Raw genomic sequence first — 14,789 nt, 5'->3', positions numbered from 1 at the left:
ACATCTTTTACATTAAAAAGCATGTTGCTCCATAATATTCAGACAGGTAGAAACAGAACTATTACTACTTTAGAATACTACAGAAAGAATAAAGGTAGCAAAAATTCACATCAACGACAAGTACATATAAGAATCTAAAGAATTAAACAAAGATTACTTAGTAAACTAGCACAAACACAATTATTGTTATGCCTGCTTTATACGTGTGTAAGCATACAGAGGTTAAACATTAGCCACAGAAGTTAATGTCAGAAGAGCAAAATAAAAATGAAACAAGAGTTCACTTTTTCACTCCTTTTCCCCATACCCCACCCTCATTGTCCCCCAGTTTCTGTCCCTGGGCTGCTTTCTGCCTTCTTTTCTTACCTATTCTTCAGCTTTGTTAACTTCCACATAAGCTACTCCTTCCCTCCCAGCTAAGATTTTTCTTCTCTCCCTCTCTCCCTTTCCCACTCTTTCCAGAGCAGCATTCAAAAGAAACAACATGAGCTTCCATTAGTTCAATTATCCCAATAAAACATGGCTGAAAATCTTTCCTTATCATTACCGGTGACTTTTTTCCTAAGAACTGTAATAAGGAACTGTTCTCCAATTGTCATCTCAATTGCTATACTGATCTTGGGAAGTGGTTTCTGTGCTTTGAGGCAAAAACACTCTTTCCAACAGTGTTTGGGGCAGGAGGGTTGTACTTTGTAGTGGTTTTGTTCTGTTTCAGGGCTTTGCTTTTGGTGTTTGTTCTTTCAGATGAGTACAACGACAATTCTGCAGCTCAGTCTCCTGAAGCACTATTTCCTCCTCTGCTCTCAGTCCATCAGACTGAGTCAAAGACTTAAAGATTCTCTTATCGCAGGAACCCTTCATTCTCATGGGCTAGAGAGAGTTGCTGTATGAGGCAAGATGGGTAATTTAAAAGCACTGAAGCAAACTCAAAAACTATGAATCCAAAATATTAATATTACTGTCAATAAGGAACAGTTCACATTACCATCATTGAAAAACTTCACTTCTTTCCCTGGTAATTAAATCAGCCTTTAGCTTTAAGACTGAAAACCAGAAAATAATTAAAGAACATGATGGCAACATACTATAGCCACATACAGCAAAAATCTGAAAGCTCAGAGATGCACATTCTCACTGTACTACTCCAGTTGTTTCTTTGACAGCTCAGTTTCCCTCACTTTAAAACAGGCGAAGTAACCTTCTGTGCTTTTTCACAGTTGTAAATTTGGTACATTTTGTCTTGAGATGTACAGAATTTTCATAAAAATAAAAAATGTACAATGAGCCTTGCTCATTGAATCTGCCTCATTTAGACCTTCCAGTTAAAACATGGTATTCAGTGTAGTGTTAAACCCCTGCTCTAAATATATTAAGCAGTATTTTAACTCACTTTGCTGCAACAGTACCAAGGGGCATCAAGTCCTGGACCCCTCTGAACACTGCACTTCAAGTGTTGCAGCAACACACTACAAGAACTCAGTCCATGACCTAAAGAAATGAAAAACAGAGTGAGGCCACACAACTCAGCAAAGCATTCTATGAGTAGAACCAACTTATGGGGATTTCTCACAGGCTTCCAGTCAGCAAGTACTCTTATGCCAGCATGAATACCCAAGTGACATAACATCACATTGTCTGGCAATGATCAGAAAGCATCAAATAGAAGAAATGTTAGGTGTACTTGTGCTGGTAAGTTGATGACTGAGCATATAATTATTGATTTCATCCATTTTGTTTGAGGAGTTTTATAGACAAATGATAGATAAGATTTTATAAAGTTTGTTTCACAAGCGATTTTACACACTTAAGAAAAAAAGGCATAAACAATTAGCTTTAAAAATCTTCAAGTTTGTTTTTCCATGAGTAGAACATTCCCTAGCTGCAGTAGTACATAAATAGAGATTATCACAGTATCTGGTTTCTGAATCTATGCCCATAATTCATGGATGCCAATAAGAATTTTCCATTCTCCAGGGACACTATCAGAAAGAGACTAGCTAAACATACAAAGCAGAACTGGGAGTCTCAAATCCATAATCAAATATCTAGATTGATTGTGTCACTTGCACTTGTATTGATTTCAATTGGACCAGCTGACCCAAGGGAATAATAAAAATGTGAAATAAAACTGATTTATGAGAACAAAATAAATCCTTTTGTGGGTGGCAATGAATTGGTACTATTTAACCCTTTCAATCACAAAGGGAGAACACTTCATTTTTTTTCAAAATGCTGAGTTAGCGGAAAGAAGTCATATAAAAAAATTCAATACTGTCAAATACCATTACACTTAGTTGTAATACTCTGGAAGGAATGAAGCTCTAGACTTGATCTAGGATTTTTATTTGACATAAGGCATTATTTTGGGTTTTCCAGTCACCTTACATGAGGCATCATAAATGCACTTGTAGATTGAAAGAACCACAGAATCACACAGGTGAGTGTTGTATTTATTTATAGAGCAGCTCCCTCTAGCCTATTTAGGTTAAAACCTGGTAGAGTAACACAAACGACCCTTATCAACTGCACACAATCATCTTTTATAGAGGATGATCAGTCATAGTATCTTGATCTTTCTGGTACAACACTAGAAAGTTACCTAGTCAAAATCTATTTGATCTCCCCTAGTACAGTTCAAATAAAACCTTCATTAAAGCCTGTCAAATTCCAATTTTCATTGTGCTTTCTCTACCTGAGAACACACGTGGTGTTTACGTTAGTCTCTAGAGAAGCATATTTGTTCAAAACCAACAGACAAGAACCCAAATGCAATTTCTTCATCTGTGCAAGCTCTATAGTCAGATTACATATATTTGCATGTCATGTATTTATATTGTTGATACTAATCATTTTGTGTCCAAGGCCATAAATTGTTTTCTGCCTTTAGGATTTACCTTAGATACCTAAGGACTGTCAGTGCAGCCTCCTCAGCCTTTGGATGGGTTAAAAACTCTGGAAGACATTCATTAACTAAAAGACCGTTTTCATAGGAGAACTGATTGGCAAATTCCTTTTTACTCAATACTGTTTACCAGTGCCATCTCCAGAAGATTGCTGTTATTCCCTAGACCATTCCAAGGGAGCAGGAATAGTCTTAGAGACTATCCTGCTATTGGCAGTCACTAGGAATTTCAGCCTCTAAAGAACTGATTATACATTCCTCACAGAAATAGGGTTCAGCCTTACATTCTGCTTTGTAACATCAAAACTATCACACAGTACAATATAAAAACACACCAGTGTATATGTAACAAAAATGTAACTATGTGAACAGAGATGCAGAAGATCAATTAAAACACTATCTGCAGTCTGATGCTAGTCTTCAACAAAGAAACCGTCCAACGTAGAAAATGGAGAGAGACTGTCAACCAAGAAAAGCATATCTGGTACTGAAGGAGATCATGATAGTTCAAATAATCATCCAAAAGTGCATGCAAAACTGAGTTTTCTAGCCATTCAAATAAAACTTTAAATGGCATATTACTGAGTGCCAAAATGCTTCTAAGTCCTTCTCTAAAATACGACTGTTCAAAAATGGATCACCCGTCCTCTTCCCACCCCTCCCCCCCCCCCCCTTCAAATACCTTTAAGGATTATTGAGTTTTATTACTGAGGTTGGTAGCTAAAACTAAGGAGACAGACACATTAAATGGGTGAGGAATGGGATAAAATATGAAAACTGAAAAGATAAAAACTTGACTTCGAAAAGCAGCTAAGGGTTTCCACAAAACCACCTTACTTTGGGAGCAGGGAGGGGATCTCTCTGGTGCAGGTGACCATGATGAATATGCCAATGCTGTTGCTCACAGTGGGGATGACTCTTGCCATGCTGTCTCTCTGCCACTATATACTTTCCATTGGGAACTGCTCAAGCTCCCTGTTGTTCCCATTTATGATGCCATGTGTGCTGTGTGGAGTATGTGAACACAGTGCAAGCATTGCACACTGTTCACTAAACATCTGTGTATGTGTATTAATGGATAATACATATCAAGCATTTAAATCTGTATTATCAACTTTGTTGTGTACTAGGTTTTGGAAAGTAAAGATGTTGTGGTGAGAGGCAGTTCTCACAGTGTCACAGTGGCTCCCATGAAGATCCTCTGTAACAACAGTATTGGGGTTTTCAGGTGCAAGGCCAGAAGAAAAATAATCCAAGAATAAGAGGTTGAGAATTATAACAGAAAATATTTCCAGAGAGGCTCTAGAAAACACTACCTCAGCAGCTTCAGGGTCAGTAGTATCAGTAATATTAAGGCACTAATGTACCTTAGGTAGTGTACAACAAACTGAAATGCATTAAATATTTCTTTATATATTACAAAGGTAACTGGTAAATGACCAACATCATTAATATGTCCATGATTTCTCATATTTGAAATCCTTTTGAATGGCCCTTTTGGACCCTTCTTTTAAAATCAAGGCTCTCTACTCTCCTTAGGCCAGCTTCTTGAAGAAAGGATCATTTTTCTTATTAGTAATGCCAAATTTTGTGTGCCTAGTGTATTAAAAAAAATAAACAAGGATTACTGCTAGGGACTTCAGGTTGGAGAATGCTTAAGGCTACTGCACAATCCTAAACTACTGGAGTGAAGCTGGGATGACTTTTCCTGTCCTTAATAGATAATGGTCTGTCCCTGGCAGAGGAACACATCACATTATAAACATCTTTGGTAAGTGACTAAAGGCAGGAAGAAAACACAGTCCTGATATTTACCTCCTATGGAAAAAGTGTTCATATTTCTTTGGTACCAGCTTCTTGAATGTTCAGCTGCATAAGAGAAAAGGCTTAAGAACTACTCAACAATAGGAAAAAATTAGCCCTTCTTAAGAAATAGCTTGTCTTGAAAATAAATCATATGCTTTGATTTCATCTATGGAACGACTATACTGCCATTTTTGAAAGAGAATTTTTCTTGCTAATATTAAAGCACATTTGAACTTGTACCCATTGTCAGGTACTGCATATTCAGTTGAAGCAACTGTAAATTCAAATCTATGCTTGGATATTTGTATTTTGAGGTAATTATACATACTACCATGTCTAAAAGGAATTTATTATGAAAATTGGCCCAACAAGTCTCTCAGAAATGTTTTAGTAATTTCTGAAACATGTTTAATTGTCAAAAATTGTTCTTTTTAAATTGTCAGATCTAAATGTAAAACACCCCTTCTTCTGCAGCTTTGAAAAAACATCTCACAGAATTTTCATTCTCCATTCTCTACCCTTCAACACAAAATGGGCTAGGAACTTTAAGGTGCTTCAGTATTCCTCTCCCCACTTCTGCTGGCATATGCAGGTGGCATGTCTTCCGCCAGCAGGCATTGCTTGTATGCGCTAGCTTGATGCTTAACATATTTGAATTCTGATTGAAGAGTGTACTGAAAGCACTGTGCTCAATCACAATTGTAAGACGAACCTTCTAATAGAAGCCAAATTAATAGATGATCTGTGTTTCCATCTATTTATTTACAGAGATCGTAAATATTAAACTAAAAAGCTTAGATGAACAACATTCTAATGTATATATGCAAAAGACAACTTGTTTATAGATGTAGCAGCTGGGTTTTTTTGTTTTTACTAGAAAATGTTGCCTTCTGCTGACAGCATTCTGCAGTTTGCCAAGAGAATGAGTAGGCTGCAAGGAAGCTTTCTGGTACAGCATCTCTAAATAAGCAGTTACCAGACGAATAGTTTTCCCTTTACAAAAAATAACAGATGAACTACACTGCTGAAAAGTAAGAACAGTGGGTGGGATGATACGTCAACAACAGAAGCTACAAGTAAAAAAAAAAACAAACCAAACTAAAAATAACTTACACTGCCTTCTACATTCATGAGCAACAAAGAGTTCTGAGTACAAGCCTGCAACTTCGTGTTGTGAAACTCCCTAAGGGCATATAGTTAATTAAGGATTCTCTTTATGTCAAACTTGCATTCAAATGCACCACAACATCCAGGGGACTACAGATTTGGATTCGGGTTTTGTGCTAATGCAGTCATCTGACACAGGTAGGAAGATAAGAATTTCCTCCAACTATCTGCTCTGGAAAAGAGGCAATACCTGATTCTTCCTGTACAAGAACTTAATTTCAGATATCCAGATGCAATTAAAAAGGACCCTGTACATAATCTAAAGCACCCTGAGGGTAAATGGGGCTGAATGAGGAAACTACTTGAAGGAAATAGGTCTGGTTCTGTCACCTTTCTATCCCCCTCAAGTCCTCTGAGAACTGGAAGAATATCAGATAATTATAAGAACTTCAATTCTGCTTTAAGAGAGAAAAGCTGTTTGTGGTCTGGTAATACAAGTTTTTCACGCCCTGGCTTAACCATTTGCAAAACAAATTCCTCTTTAAGGCTTCTTCCACAGATAAACCAGGATTTAAATGACTTGAGGCAGAGCAACTTGCCTTTGCAGGAAAAAACATGTTGCCTGAGCACTGCAGAACCGGGACAGAGCCCTCAGTTTCTAAAATCATATTTGATCCCTATATGCAGTTTGCTGGGAACAAATACTCTTTTGGAAAACGTGCATATGTGGATCAGAATGGTGAAACAGACTCAACAAAGCTCCTTCCTGTATTTTAACAAGTACTTTCAAAGGACTGCTGATAAGTGATGGAGTGGCTTGGCGAGCTCCTCTGTCAGTGCCTTCAGCCCTCTTGTGTGGAACCCATCTGGCCCCATAGACTTGTGTGTGTCGAAGTGGAGCAGGAGGTCACTAACCACTTCATCCTGGATTACAGGCATTTAAATCAGCTCCTTATCTCTGTCATCCAGCTCAGGCGACTGAGCACTTGGAGGATGCTGGTCTGACTATTAAAGCCTGAGGCAAAGGTGGCATTAAGTACCTCAGCCTTTTCCCCATCCTTGGTCACTAGGCTTCCCCTGGCATCCAGTAAAGGATGGAGGTTCTTCTTTGTCCTTCCTTTTATTGCTCATATATTTGTAAAAGAATTTTTTATTATCTTTTATGGCAGAGGCCAGATTTAGTTCCAGCTGTGGCTTCGCCTTTCTAACTTTCTCTCTACAACATCCCTGTACTCCTCACCAGGCAATAGTCCCTTCTTCCACAGGTGATAGATTCTCTTTTTTTCTGAGTTCCAGCACTATCTCCCTGTTCAGCCAGGCAGGTCTCTTCCCCACCGATTTGTTTTTTGGCACGTAGGGAATGTCTGCTCCTGTGCCTTGAAGATTTTATTCCTGAAGTGTGACCAGCCTTCCTGGGCCCCTTTGTCCTGTTTCCCAAGGGAGTCCATCAATCAGTGTCCTAAGCAGGCGAAAGTCAGCTCTCTGGAAGCCTAAGGTTTTGCTGACCTTTCTCCTGACTTCTCCAAAGATTGCAAATTCAACCATTTCATGATCACTTTGCCCAAGACAGCCTCCACATCACACCACAACACATCACCCACCAGTCTTTCTCTATTTGTGAACAGCACATCTAACCAGGCATCTCCCCTAGTTGGCTCACTCACCACCCGGGTTAGGAAGCTATCTTCCACACCTTGCAAGAACTTCCTGGACTGTTTCCTCTCTGCCATGTTGTACTTCCAGCAAACATCTGGTAGGTTGAAGTCTCCCATGCATTATGTAACATTTATCTTGGATTCAAAAGTCAGGAATTTGAAGAATTCTGGACAATTTGAACACTCTCTCTTGCTTTTATGTATTACAATGTAGTCTTTACTGATGTATTGCTGTTTTTACTGTAAGATGATAAATATTCCCTACCCCCCAAGAAACCCTAAAATACCAACTTTACTTCTTTTGAAAATTATTTAAGATGATCAGGCCTCATTAGAAAAGAGTCTAGAATGAAATACAGATCACTATAATAAGGAAATAATAAATAAGCTCCAAGACTATTTATTTTTAATTCCTAGGAGGTAAGCTCCAAGACTATTCATTTTTAATTCCTATGAGGTATGCATTTGTCTAAAAAACAGCTGGATGGACAGTTATATGGTATCTTAAACAAATACAATGAATGGCATTTGGTAAAAAAAAACAGTGTATATAAAATATGAAGAGTCAGACAGAGATATATTTCACATATGTGAAATTTGAAAGATTTGGAACAGAGTGAAAAAGAAGCCAAGCCTGTGGACCTCTATAGAATATTGAAGCATGAGATTGGCTGGTGTTCCTGAAGTGACTAACAAGTTCATGACAGAGAAAGTGTTAAGTTATATGTTATTTAAACACTTTCCATGTCATCAACCTGCTATCTCAACATAATATATGCTATAGCAGGAAACTGATAAGATAACAACACATCAAGCAGAGTTTCATAATATACATTAGGGACGGCAGTGTAAAAATATAGAATTACAACATGCAGTACAAAATCCCCACTTTTTCATAGTGGTAGCCTTTGCCCTGTCCAGGGGTTCTACTTATACAGAAAGATTTCACACACTTTTTAAAGTGCTATCTCATGAGTCCATCCATCAGAGGTGTAACATCTCTCACTTAAAAGGAAAGAGGGGAAAAAAAAAGCCAAGGAGATATGCTAGGTTTGAATGTAGACCTTCCAGCTCCAATGCAGATAAGCTACAGTTGAAAAAGAGAGAAAATGAATGCAATGCTTTGATCAAACACAATAACCCTCATATTGTCAAACTATTGCTACCTCTGCGATATGCCCTGACATGCTTAGGCATTTATTCAGGTTCCTTTAGCTTCATTTCCCTCTAATTCTACTTTGGTTAGAAAGAGTTATCCAACTAAGTAAATAAATACTAAATTTTTATATAAGTACTGCCAAAATCTGTGATATTTTTCTTTCATAATACTTTGATGGGATTTTTTTAAAGCAGTTTTTGGCATCATGCAATTTAGCATCCCTACTTCCAAATAAACACAGGTCATAGCTGGAATGACTGGGCCAGACAGACAGTCAAGCAAAATCTCCCCTATCTCACCTTCCTTCATAACGACGTTATTGTGACATCTAATAATATTTGAAGTGCTTTGCAACAGAACAGAGTTAAACGTCTTCAAAAGAGAAGGTGACTGCACTGCTAGGGAAATTATATGTTCACCTATTAAAGATTCATATTCCTACCACAATCTTGAGGTTTTATTAATAATAGTGAATGTAAATGAAGATTTTTCAATTGAGAGCTGTATACACAGAAATTGCAAAGCATCATTGTGGTTACTGCAGCAAACTCTTGTTTGGCAACAATCTTCAAAACTTACTTACATGACATTTCAGATCCAAGATCCAAAATCTGCTTCCTGAGCTTCCCAAACTGACAGCTTAACCTACTGCTGAGGGGGCCACCAGTTCAAGAGATGGGTGTAACTATTTTAATGTCTGTATACAGCCCTTTTAGGTGAATTCCACCTCCAATTTTTATATTTTAATCCCTGCCTCTTTAACAGACGTTGCAGCAAAGGATGTAATACAGTTGTTCATTATGCCAAGAAAATACCAATTAGCCATCAGACAATTCAATAAGCTTTGTGTAAATATACTGAACAGATGATGTCTTATATAAGTTTGATGAATTAATGCTTAATTTTCTTCCTGCATAACCCCCAAAACAGCCAGCATAAATGTCAAGTGCTAGAGTTCTACTTCTGGGGTGAAACACTCTTTACTTATTTAGCATTGCAAAGTTTCAGCTACAGTGAACAAACATAATGAAATTTTTTGGGTTCCATTCCCCAACAATTCTTTCACCACCACCCCTCTCTCCTGACTTGAACTAACATAGCAGACACTTTAAGTCAACTCTTTTAATTGCTTCCAATTTGCCTGTTTTGCTTTTGGCAATTAGCAAACCAAAATGTTATCATGAAAGAGTCCATCTCATTAATAAGGCCAGGTTTTCCCTCTACTAAAATATGCAGGCACTCTGTTCTTTATTACCAGCAGGAGATAAATGGATGGTTTTCGTTGCTGAAGAATATATAATGGTTAAAAAGTCACTTTTTTCCTCCAGCTCTACATAAATCACAGAACTAGTCAATATTTAATAATGCTTGCCTTGGTCTGGAGTCCCTTGATCACCCCTGTCATGTGTAATAGCTCCCTCTCCGATATCTTTGACATAAAAGCCCAGCTTTACTGCAATACTAACATGTAGAGGGTCATTACGAATCGACATTTACCTTAATCTGTGACTGCCAACCATGAACCGATAAATTCCAGTAGATTCCACTGGGAGAAATCAGTAAACTTCTCAGTGGAAAGAACTGAAGGAAAATTCTGCCGAGAACAGAATATATTTTCTACAAGGGCTGCTCTGTAAATGGTTCTGACTTTTGAAAGTTCTCTAGCTGCACAGCTTTGCAACATTTAATACCGTTTTGATGGTTTGAGAGACGGGATGACAACCAAGGATGACACGACTTAGAAAGGAAGCAGAAATTTTCTCTGCAAAAACAATGTAAGATTAAACACAAGGGGAATATGGCTTTTGCATTATTCACCCTGCTGCCTTGGCGGAAATGGCTGTGCTGTCAGGGGTCCAGCCAAAATGTTGCTCCTCTTTTTCAAATTGATCATCACTCCTTCTCCTCCTAATCTTACACAAGTGCTTCACAGCAGAATACATCAAAGCCTTCATTGCATAAAAAAGGGAACACAAGAGCCTTTGTGAGGGGTCAGCCCAGACTGCCTACCACACATTACATTCTTCAACGGTTGCGTTTCTCCAAACAGCACAGAAACAAATTAATTTATATACTGCCTTGTAGAGGACAGCAATTACAGTGTGTATGTTCTCTTTAGCACCAATACTGGCAACAACAAACCTTTGTCATTCTGAGCCGAAAAAAGAAGCAAGTTATGAAGCCATCATTGATTCAATTATGTGTCTGCATATACAAGACTGATTAAATTTGTATACAGTACATAGAAGGATTAAATGTCAGCCAAACATTATTTTCAAACAAATTTTGTATTATATTTATATGAAAACATTTGTAGAGTTGCCTGATGTCAACCATGCTATTTAAAGTGCACTAAAAATTAATGACAATATTGTTAGGTATAATTCATGAATATTATTTGTGTACAATATTTTATTATTTATTATAGCTTAGAGCATGCTTAATAGCTCAAACTGACATATTAAACACATGCATTTTTGTGAACATTCATTTTTACTCACTGCCCAAGTCTTTTACATCTTTATAATAACTAGAGGACAGCATTTTACTTGCAATTGAAAAATACACGCTTTGTGTAACACATTTGGAAAACATGTCTCTTTACATTCTTTAGTGAGTTATATAGCCCTTTACACACGGCTAACACCCCTGTCTAACTCTACCTGCTCTGATTCGGCAACATTTGCACCAAGACCACATTGCTATGTTCAGGTTTACAACACACAAGAAAGAAACAAAAAGTCCAACCCACAGAACAACTAGCGGAAATGAAACAGCAGCCCACAATACAGTAAGATTCAACAGATAACTTTTGATTTGGATGTTGAGTCTCTTATACAGAAATAGAGTCACATATCCTTTCTTCTTTTTAGAAATAAGTGTCTAATTTCACTGAATAATTTTTTATGTACCTGGCTGTTTGTAAGCCTTGCTTCTTTATGACTGCTTACATGAATTTCAAATATACCCATGATCAACTATATTATGAACAACTCTCATGAATGCCTCCCACTTATATATGCAAACAACCTGAAATTTGGTGAGTCTAGCTTCCTTATCTGAGTTAAGGTTGTGAGATAAGGCTCTATGTGTATATCTAGAGAGCAAATGAATGCAGGAGGCTTATCTTTATTTGGCAATTTATGTGCTTGTACAAATGTAAAGCACCATAAATCAAAGCAGCTGTTCTTAAAGAATAAAATTGATAATTCTAAAATAATCAATGGAGCGACAAAACAAGCAGGAAATACATAGTGCTGAAGGAATTAAGGAAAAAATTAAATGGAATATCAATGAAATGATTACACTTATTACAAAGGAAAAAAAATATTACCTTGATCATCATAGAAGAGACCAGTGACAAGGACTGTGTAAGCCAATTTTCCATTAGGATTATTTGGGGAAAGCCATTTTAATTGAACTTCTTTGGATCCATTAACAGTAGCAAACACATCAATTGTTCCCTGCGGGGAAGCTTCCATGGTCCAAGCTTCTACCTGTAAGTTCAACCATAAGATCAAGGTTTATTGCCATGGTTTATAAAGAGAGAAGGAATGAGAAATGCGAGATAAAAAGAAAAGTTATTTCTCAGGAAAAAACACTGTAAATGTCTTAATTTTGAAGCATTTTACTTTCATTTCATCTGCATTTGCTTGAAGCTGTCCAGCAGCTAACATACTTTATACAGAGACCCCTGTAAGGAACAGGGAACAAGAAACTGGGAAAGAATAATTAGTTTCTTAAAAACACCATTGCACCTCATGTGGGTGAATAAGCTTAGCACTAGCGGAGGAAGCAGAAATAGAAAACCACAGATTTTTTTTAGTTTCTATATTTTAAAAGACAACTGTAAGGAAAATGCATTAAAATGCTGTAGCAAATTATTACAGATATTTGATAGAGAAAAAAATATTCTTTGGAGAGTATTTGTTGCTCCCTGAATTATCTTTTAATTTGACTTAACAGATTCAATTTCCAATAAAAAGTAGGCCTTTAAGAGAAAATAAAATATTATAACTTTTTAATATAAATACTCATTCAATATTATAGAAATTTAGCACTGAAATTTCATGACTTGTAGTGAATACTGCTATGGAACAAAATAATTTGCTAAACCTTTATTTATGGCAACAAGTTTGTTTTTCATACATGATTTATCTGGTATTTTCTAAGGTAGAAGATGGTTTCACACCGTTCTAAGTGCCTCACAAATACAAGCTCATGGGAATGATAATAAATGTTATTTTTCATGTGCCACACCTGCCATCAAAACAACCAAACATACTTGCTCTGTCCTTGAAACGTAAATGTTTTAATTTTTAGCATGTACACTTTTGAAAGCTTATTGTTAACAAGTGCCAGGCTATATTGCTGAAGCACATCACTATCTCTACATGTGCTTCTATATTCACATACTATTATATTTGAGAAAGCTGAGCAGCTGCAGTAAAGTCAACAGAGTAGTGTACATGCTTAAAATAAACAACTGCTTCTTACCAGTTTGGATCAGTGCTACACTGATTCTTCGGATATTTCAGTCAAAAACATTCTTATGGAAGAACTGCACTAAAGCGTGCTTTCTAAGTTAAATAATTTCCTGTGAAGTTAGTTGTGCTTCTAAATGCAGGTACTCTGATCTCACCACAACAGAAACATGAGAAATGAATTCTAAGCAATTTTTGTACTGAAAAGAATTAAAATATTCCTAAAACAGTATGAACTTATAGCAATATGTACTACATCCTAAACAGCTGCAACAGCTGTATTGTGTGTCTAGCCCTTTATGACCTGCTATTCTTTTTAGTACAAGAAATATTAATAGAATTAAATGCATTATACTCCACAGATACATCTCTGCAGTGTATTTTAACAATACTCCTTTGTGTTAAAATGCACATTCTGGATATGAACACAAGGCACAGAAAACCTGTTTCATATTTCTTTTTCTAAGCATTACTTTATACACAATTCTGTGATATTGTCAGATGTGTCAGATGTGTTTATTAATAACTTAAAAAATACTCTGCTATCATATAAATAACACAATAACACAACAGGAATACTAATAATACTGGGAAAACACAGTCAACCATCTGAACTGAAAAAAACGAGTACTAGTGTGCACATAAGCTAAAGACCTGAAACTTAGGTTTATTAGCAGTGGGTTGAGGTGACAAACATTCAGTGTTGCCCGTTTACATTTATTTACAAGGTTATTTTCAAGAGCTAACACATTTCAAAACCAGCAGATTTTCAGATCTCCTGAATTCCTCGAAACAATTTATTAGAGGTTACACTATTTCTTCATAATACATGTTTATATTTCCGTTTTTAAAAGCAAAAAAAACCACCAATTACAACAGACACAAAAACATTATCTTGGCTTTACTAGAAAGAGATTAAAAATTAGCATTTCTTGATTTACATGTTACGAACCTGCATCTCACTTGAATCGTTCACTGACAAAAATAAACTAAACACGAACTATCTAATACTGAAACACACTAGCTGCTAATGATCTCATAACTGATTTAAGATCTTCAGAGCTACCTTCAGAAACATAAGATGGAGCAATCCCATATTTAGGATAGTCACATAGCACTCATTCATCAATTAGGGCACATTAAGCACAGGATCAGCAACAAAAATAGCTGGAAGCATATCAGTTTACTGCTGGAAGATGTTTCCTTGACTATTTAAAGACAAAACATGTGGGTTTTCTTTTTTTTTTTTTTTTTTTTTTTAGGTATTGGATTTATTTTGTACTTGATACAAAAATCTTTCAAGAAATCTAATGAAGATGCAACACTTAAGTGATCCTAAATAAAGATGTTGTACTTCAATTCCTGTCATTAGAAATGGATCACTAGCGTTGGAAAACATTTTGCCTACTAATCATGGGATGCAGATGAGTATCAGATACAAGTGACCCCTACTTTGAACCGTTTGAAAAGTCAAGTTACAAGTCTTCACTTCAGTGGAGATATATAAAAAGTCTACTAAAAATACTTTTTAAAACCTTAACTACTGATGTTCTGTTCTGTCCTTTTGATGTCTATTTGATAAGACAGAAGTACTGAAAACATACGTATTTCATCTGTATGCAAATCTGGTAACTACTTGTCTTAAACATCGCTACCAATAAAATAGATTAGGTTAT

The 14,789-nt window shown here is 36.5% G+C and overlaps 1 protein-coding gene across 4 annotated transcripts in view; it reads right to left on the bottom strand.

The window, feature by feature from the left end:
* Nucleotides 1–14,789, bottom strand: part of USH2A (usherin) — a 372,328-nt gene that overhangs the window by 161,487 nt on the left and 196,052 nt on the right. For all 4 annotated transcript variants that reach the window (XR_008971850.1, XM_057406464.1, XM_057406465.1 and 1 more), the window contains exon 37: nucleotides 11,964–12,126. Coding sequence is in view for 3 of the 4 variants with exons in the window: in XM_057406464.1 (XP_057262447.1) it covers nucleotides 11,964–12,126 (163 nt within the window). In the remaining variant the exon portion in view is untranslated. The remainder of the gene's footprint in view (nucleotides 1–11,963; nucleotides 12,127–14,789) is intronic.

The sequence above is a fragment of the Pezoporus wallicus genome, unplaced genomic scaffold (genome assembly GCF_028554395.1).
Source record: "Pezoporus wallicus isolate ANWC-B61680 ecotype Strahan unplaced genomic scaffold, APGP_CSIRO_Pwel_v1 scaffold_2617, whole genome shotgun sequence".
Taxonomy (NCBI): domain Eukaryota; kingdom Metazoa; phylum Chordata; class Aves; order Psittaciformes; family Psittacidae; genus Pezoporus; species Pezoporus wallicus.
Note: the sequence above shows the minus strand (reverse complement) of the source record. Positions and strands in the feature narration are given on the sequence as shown.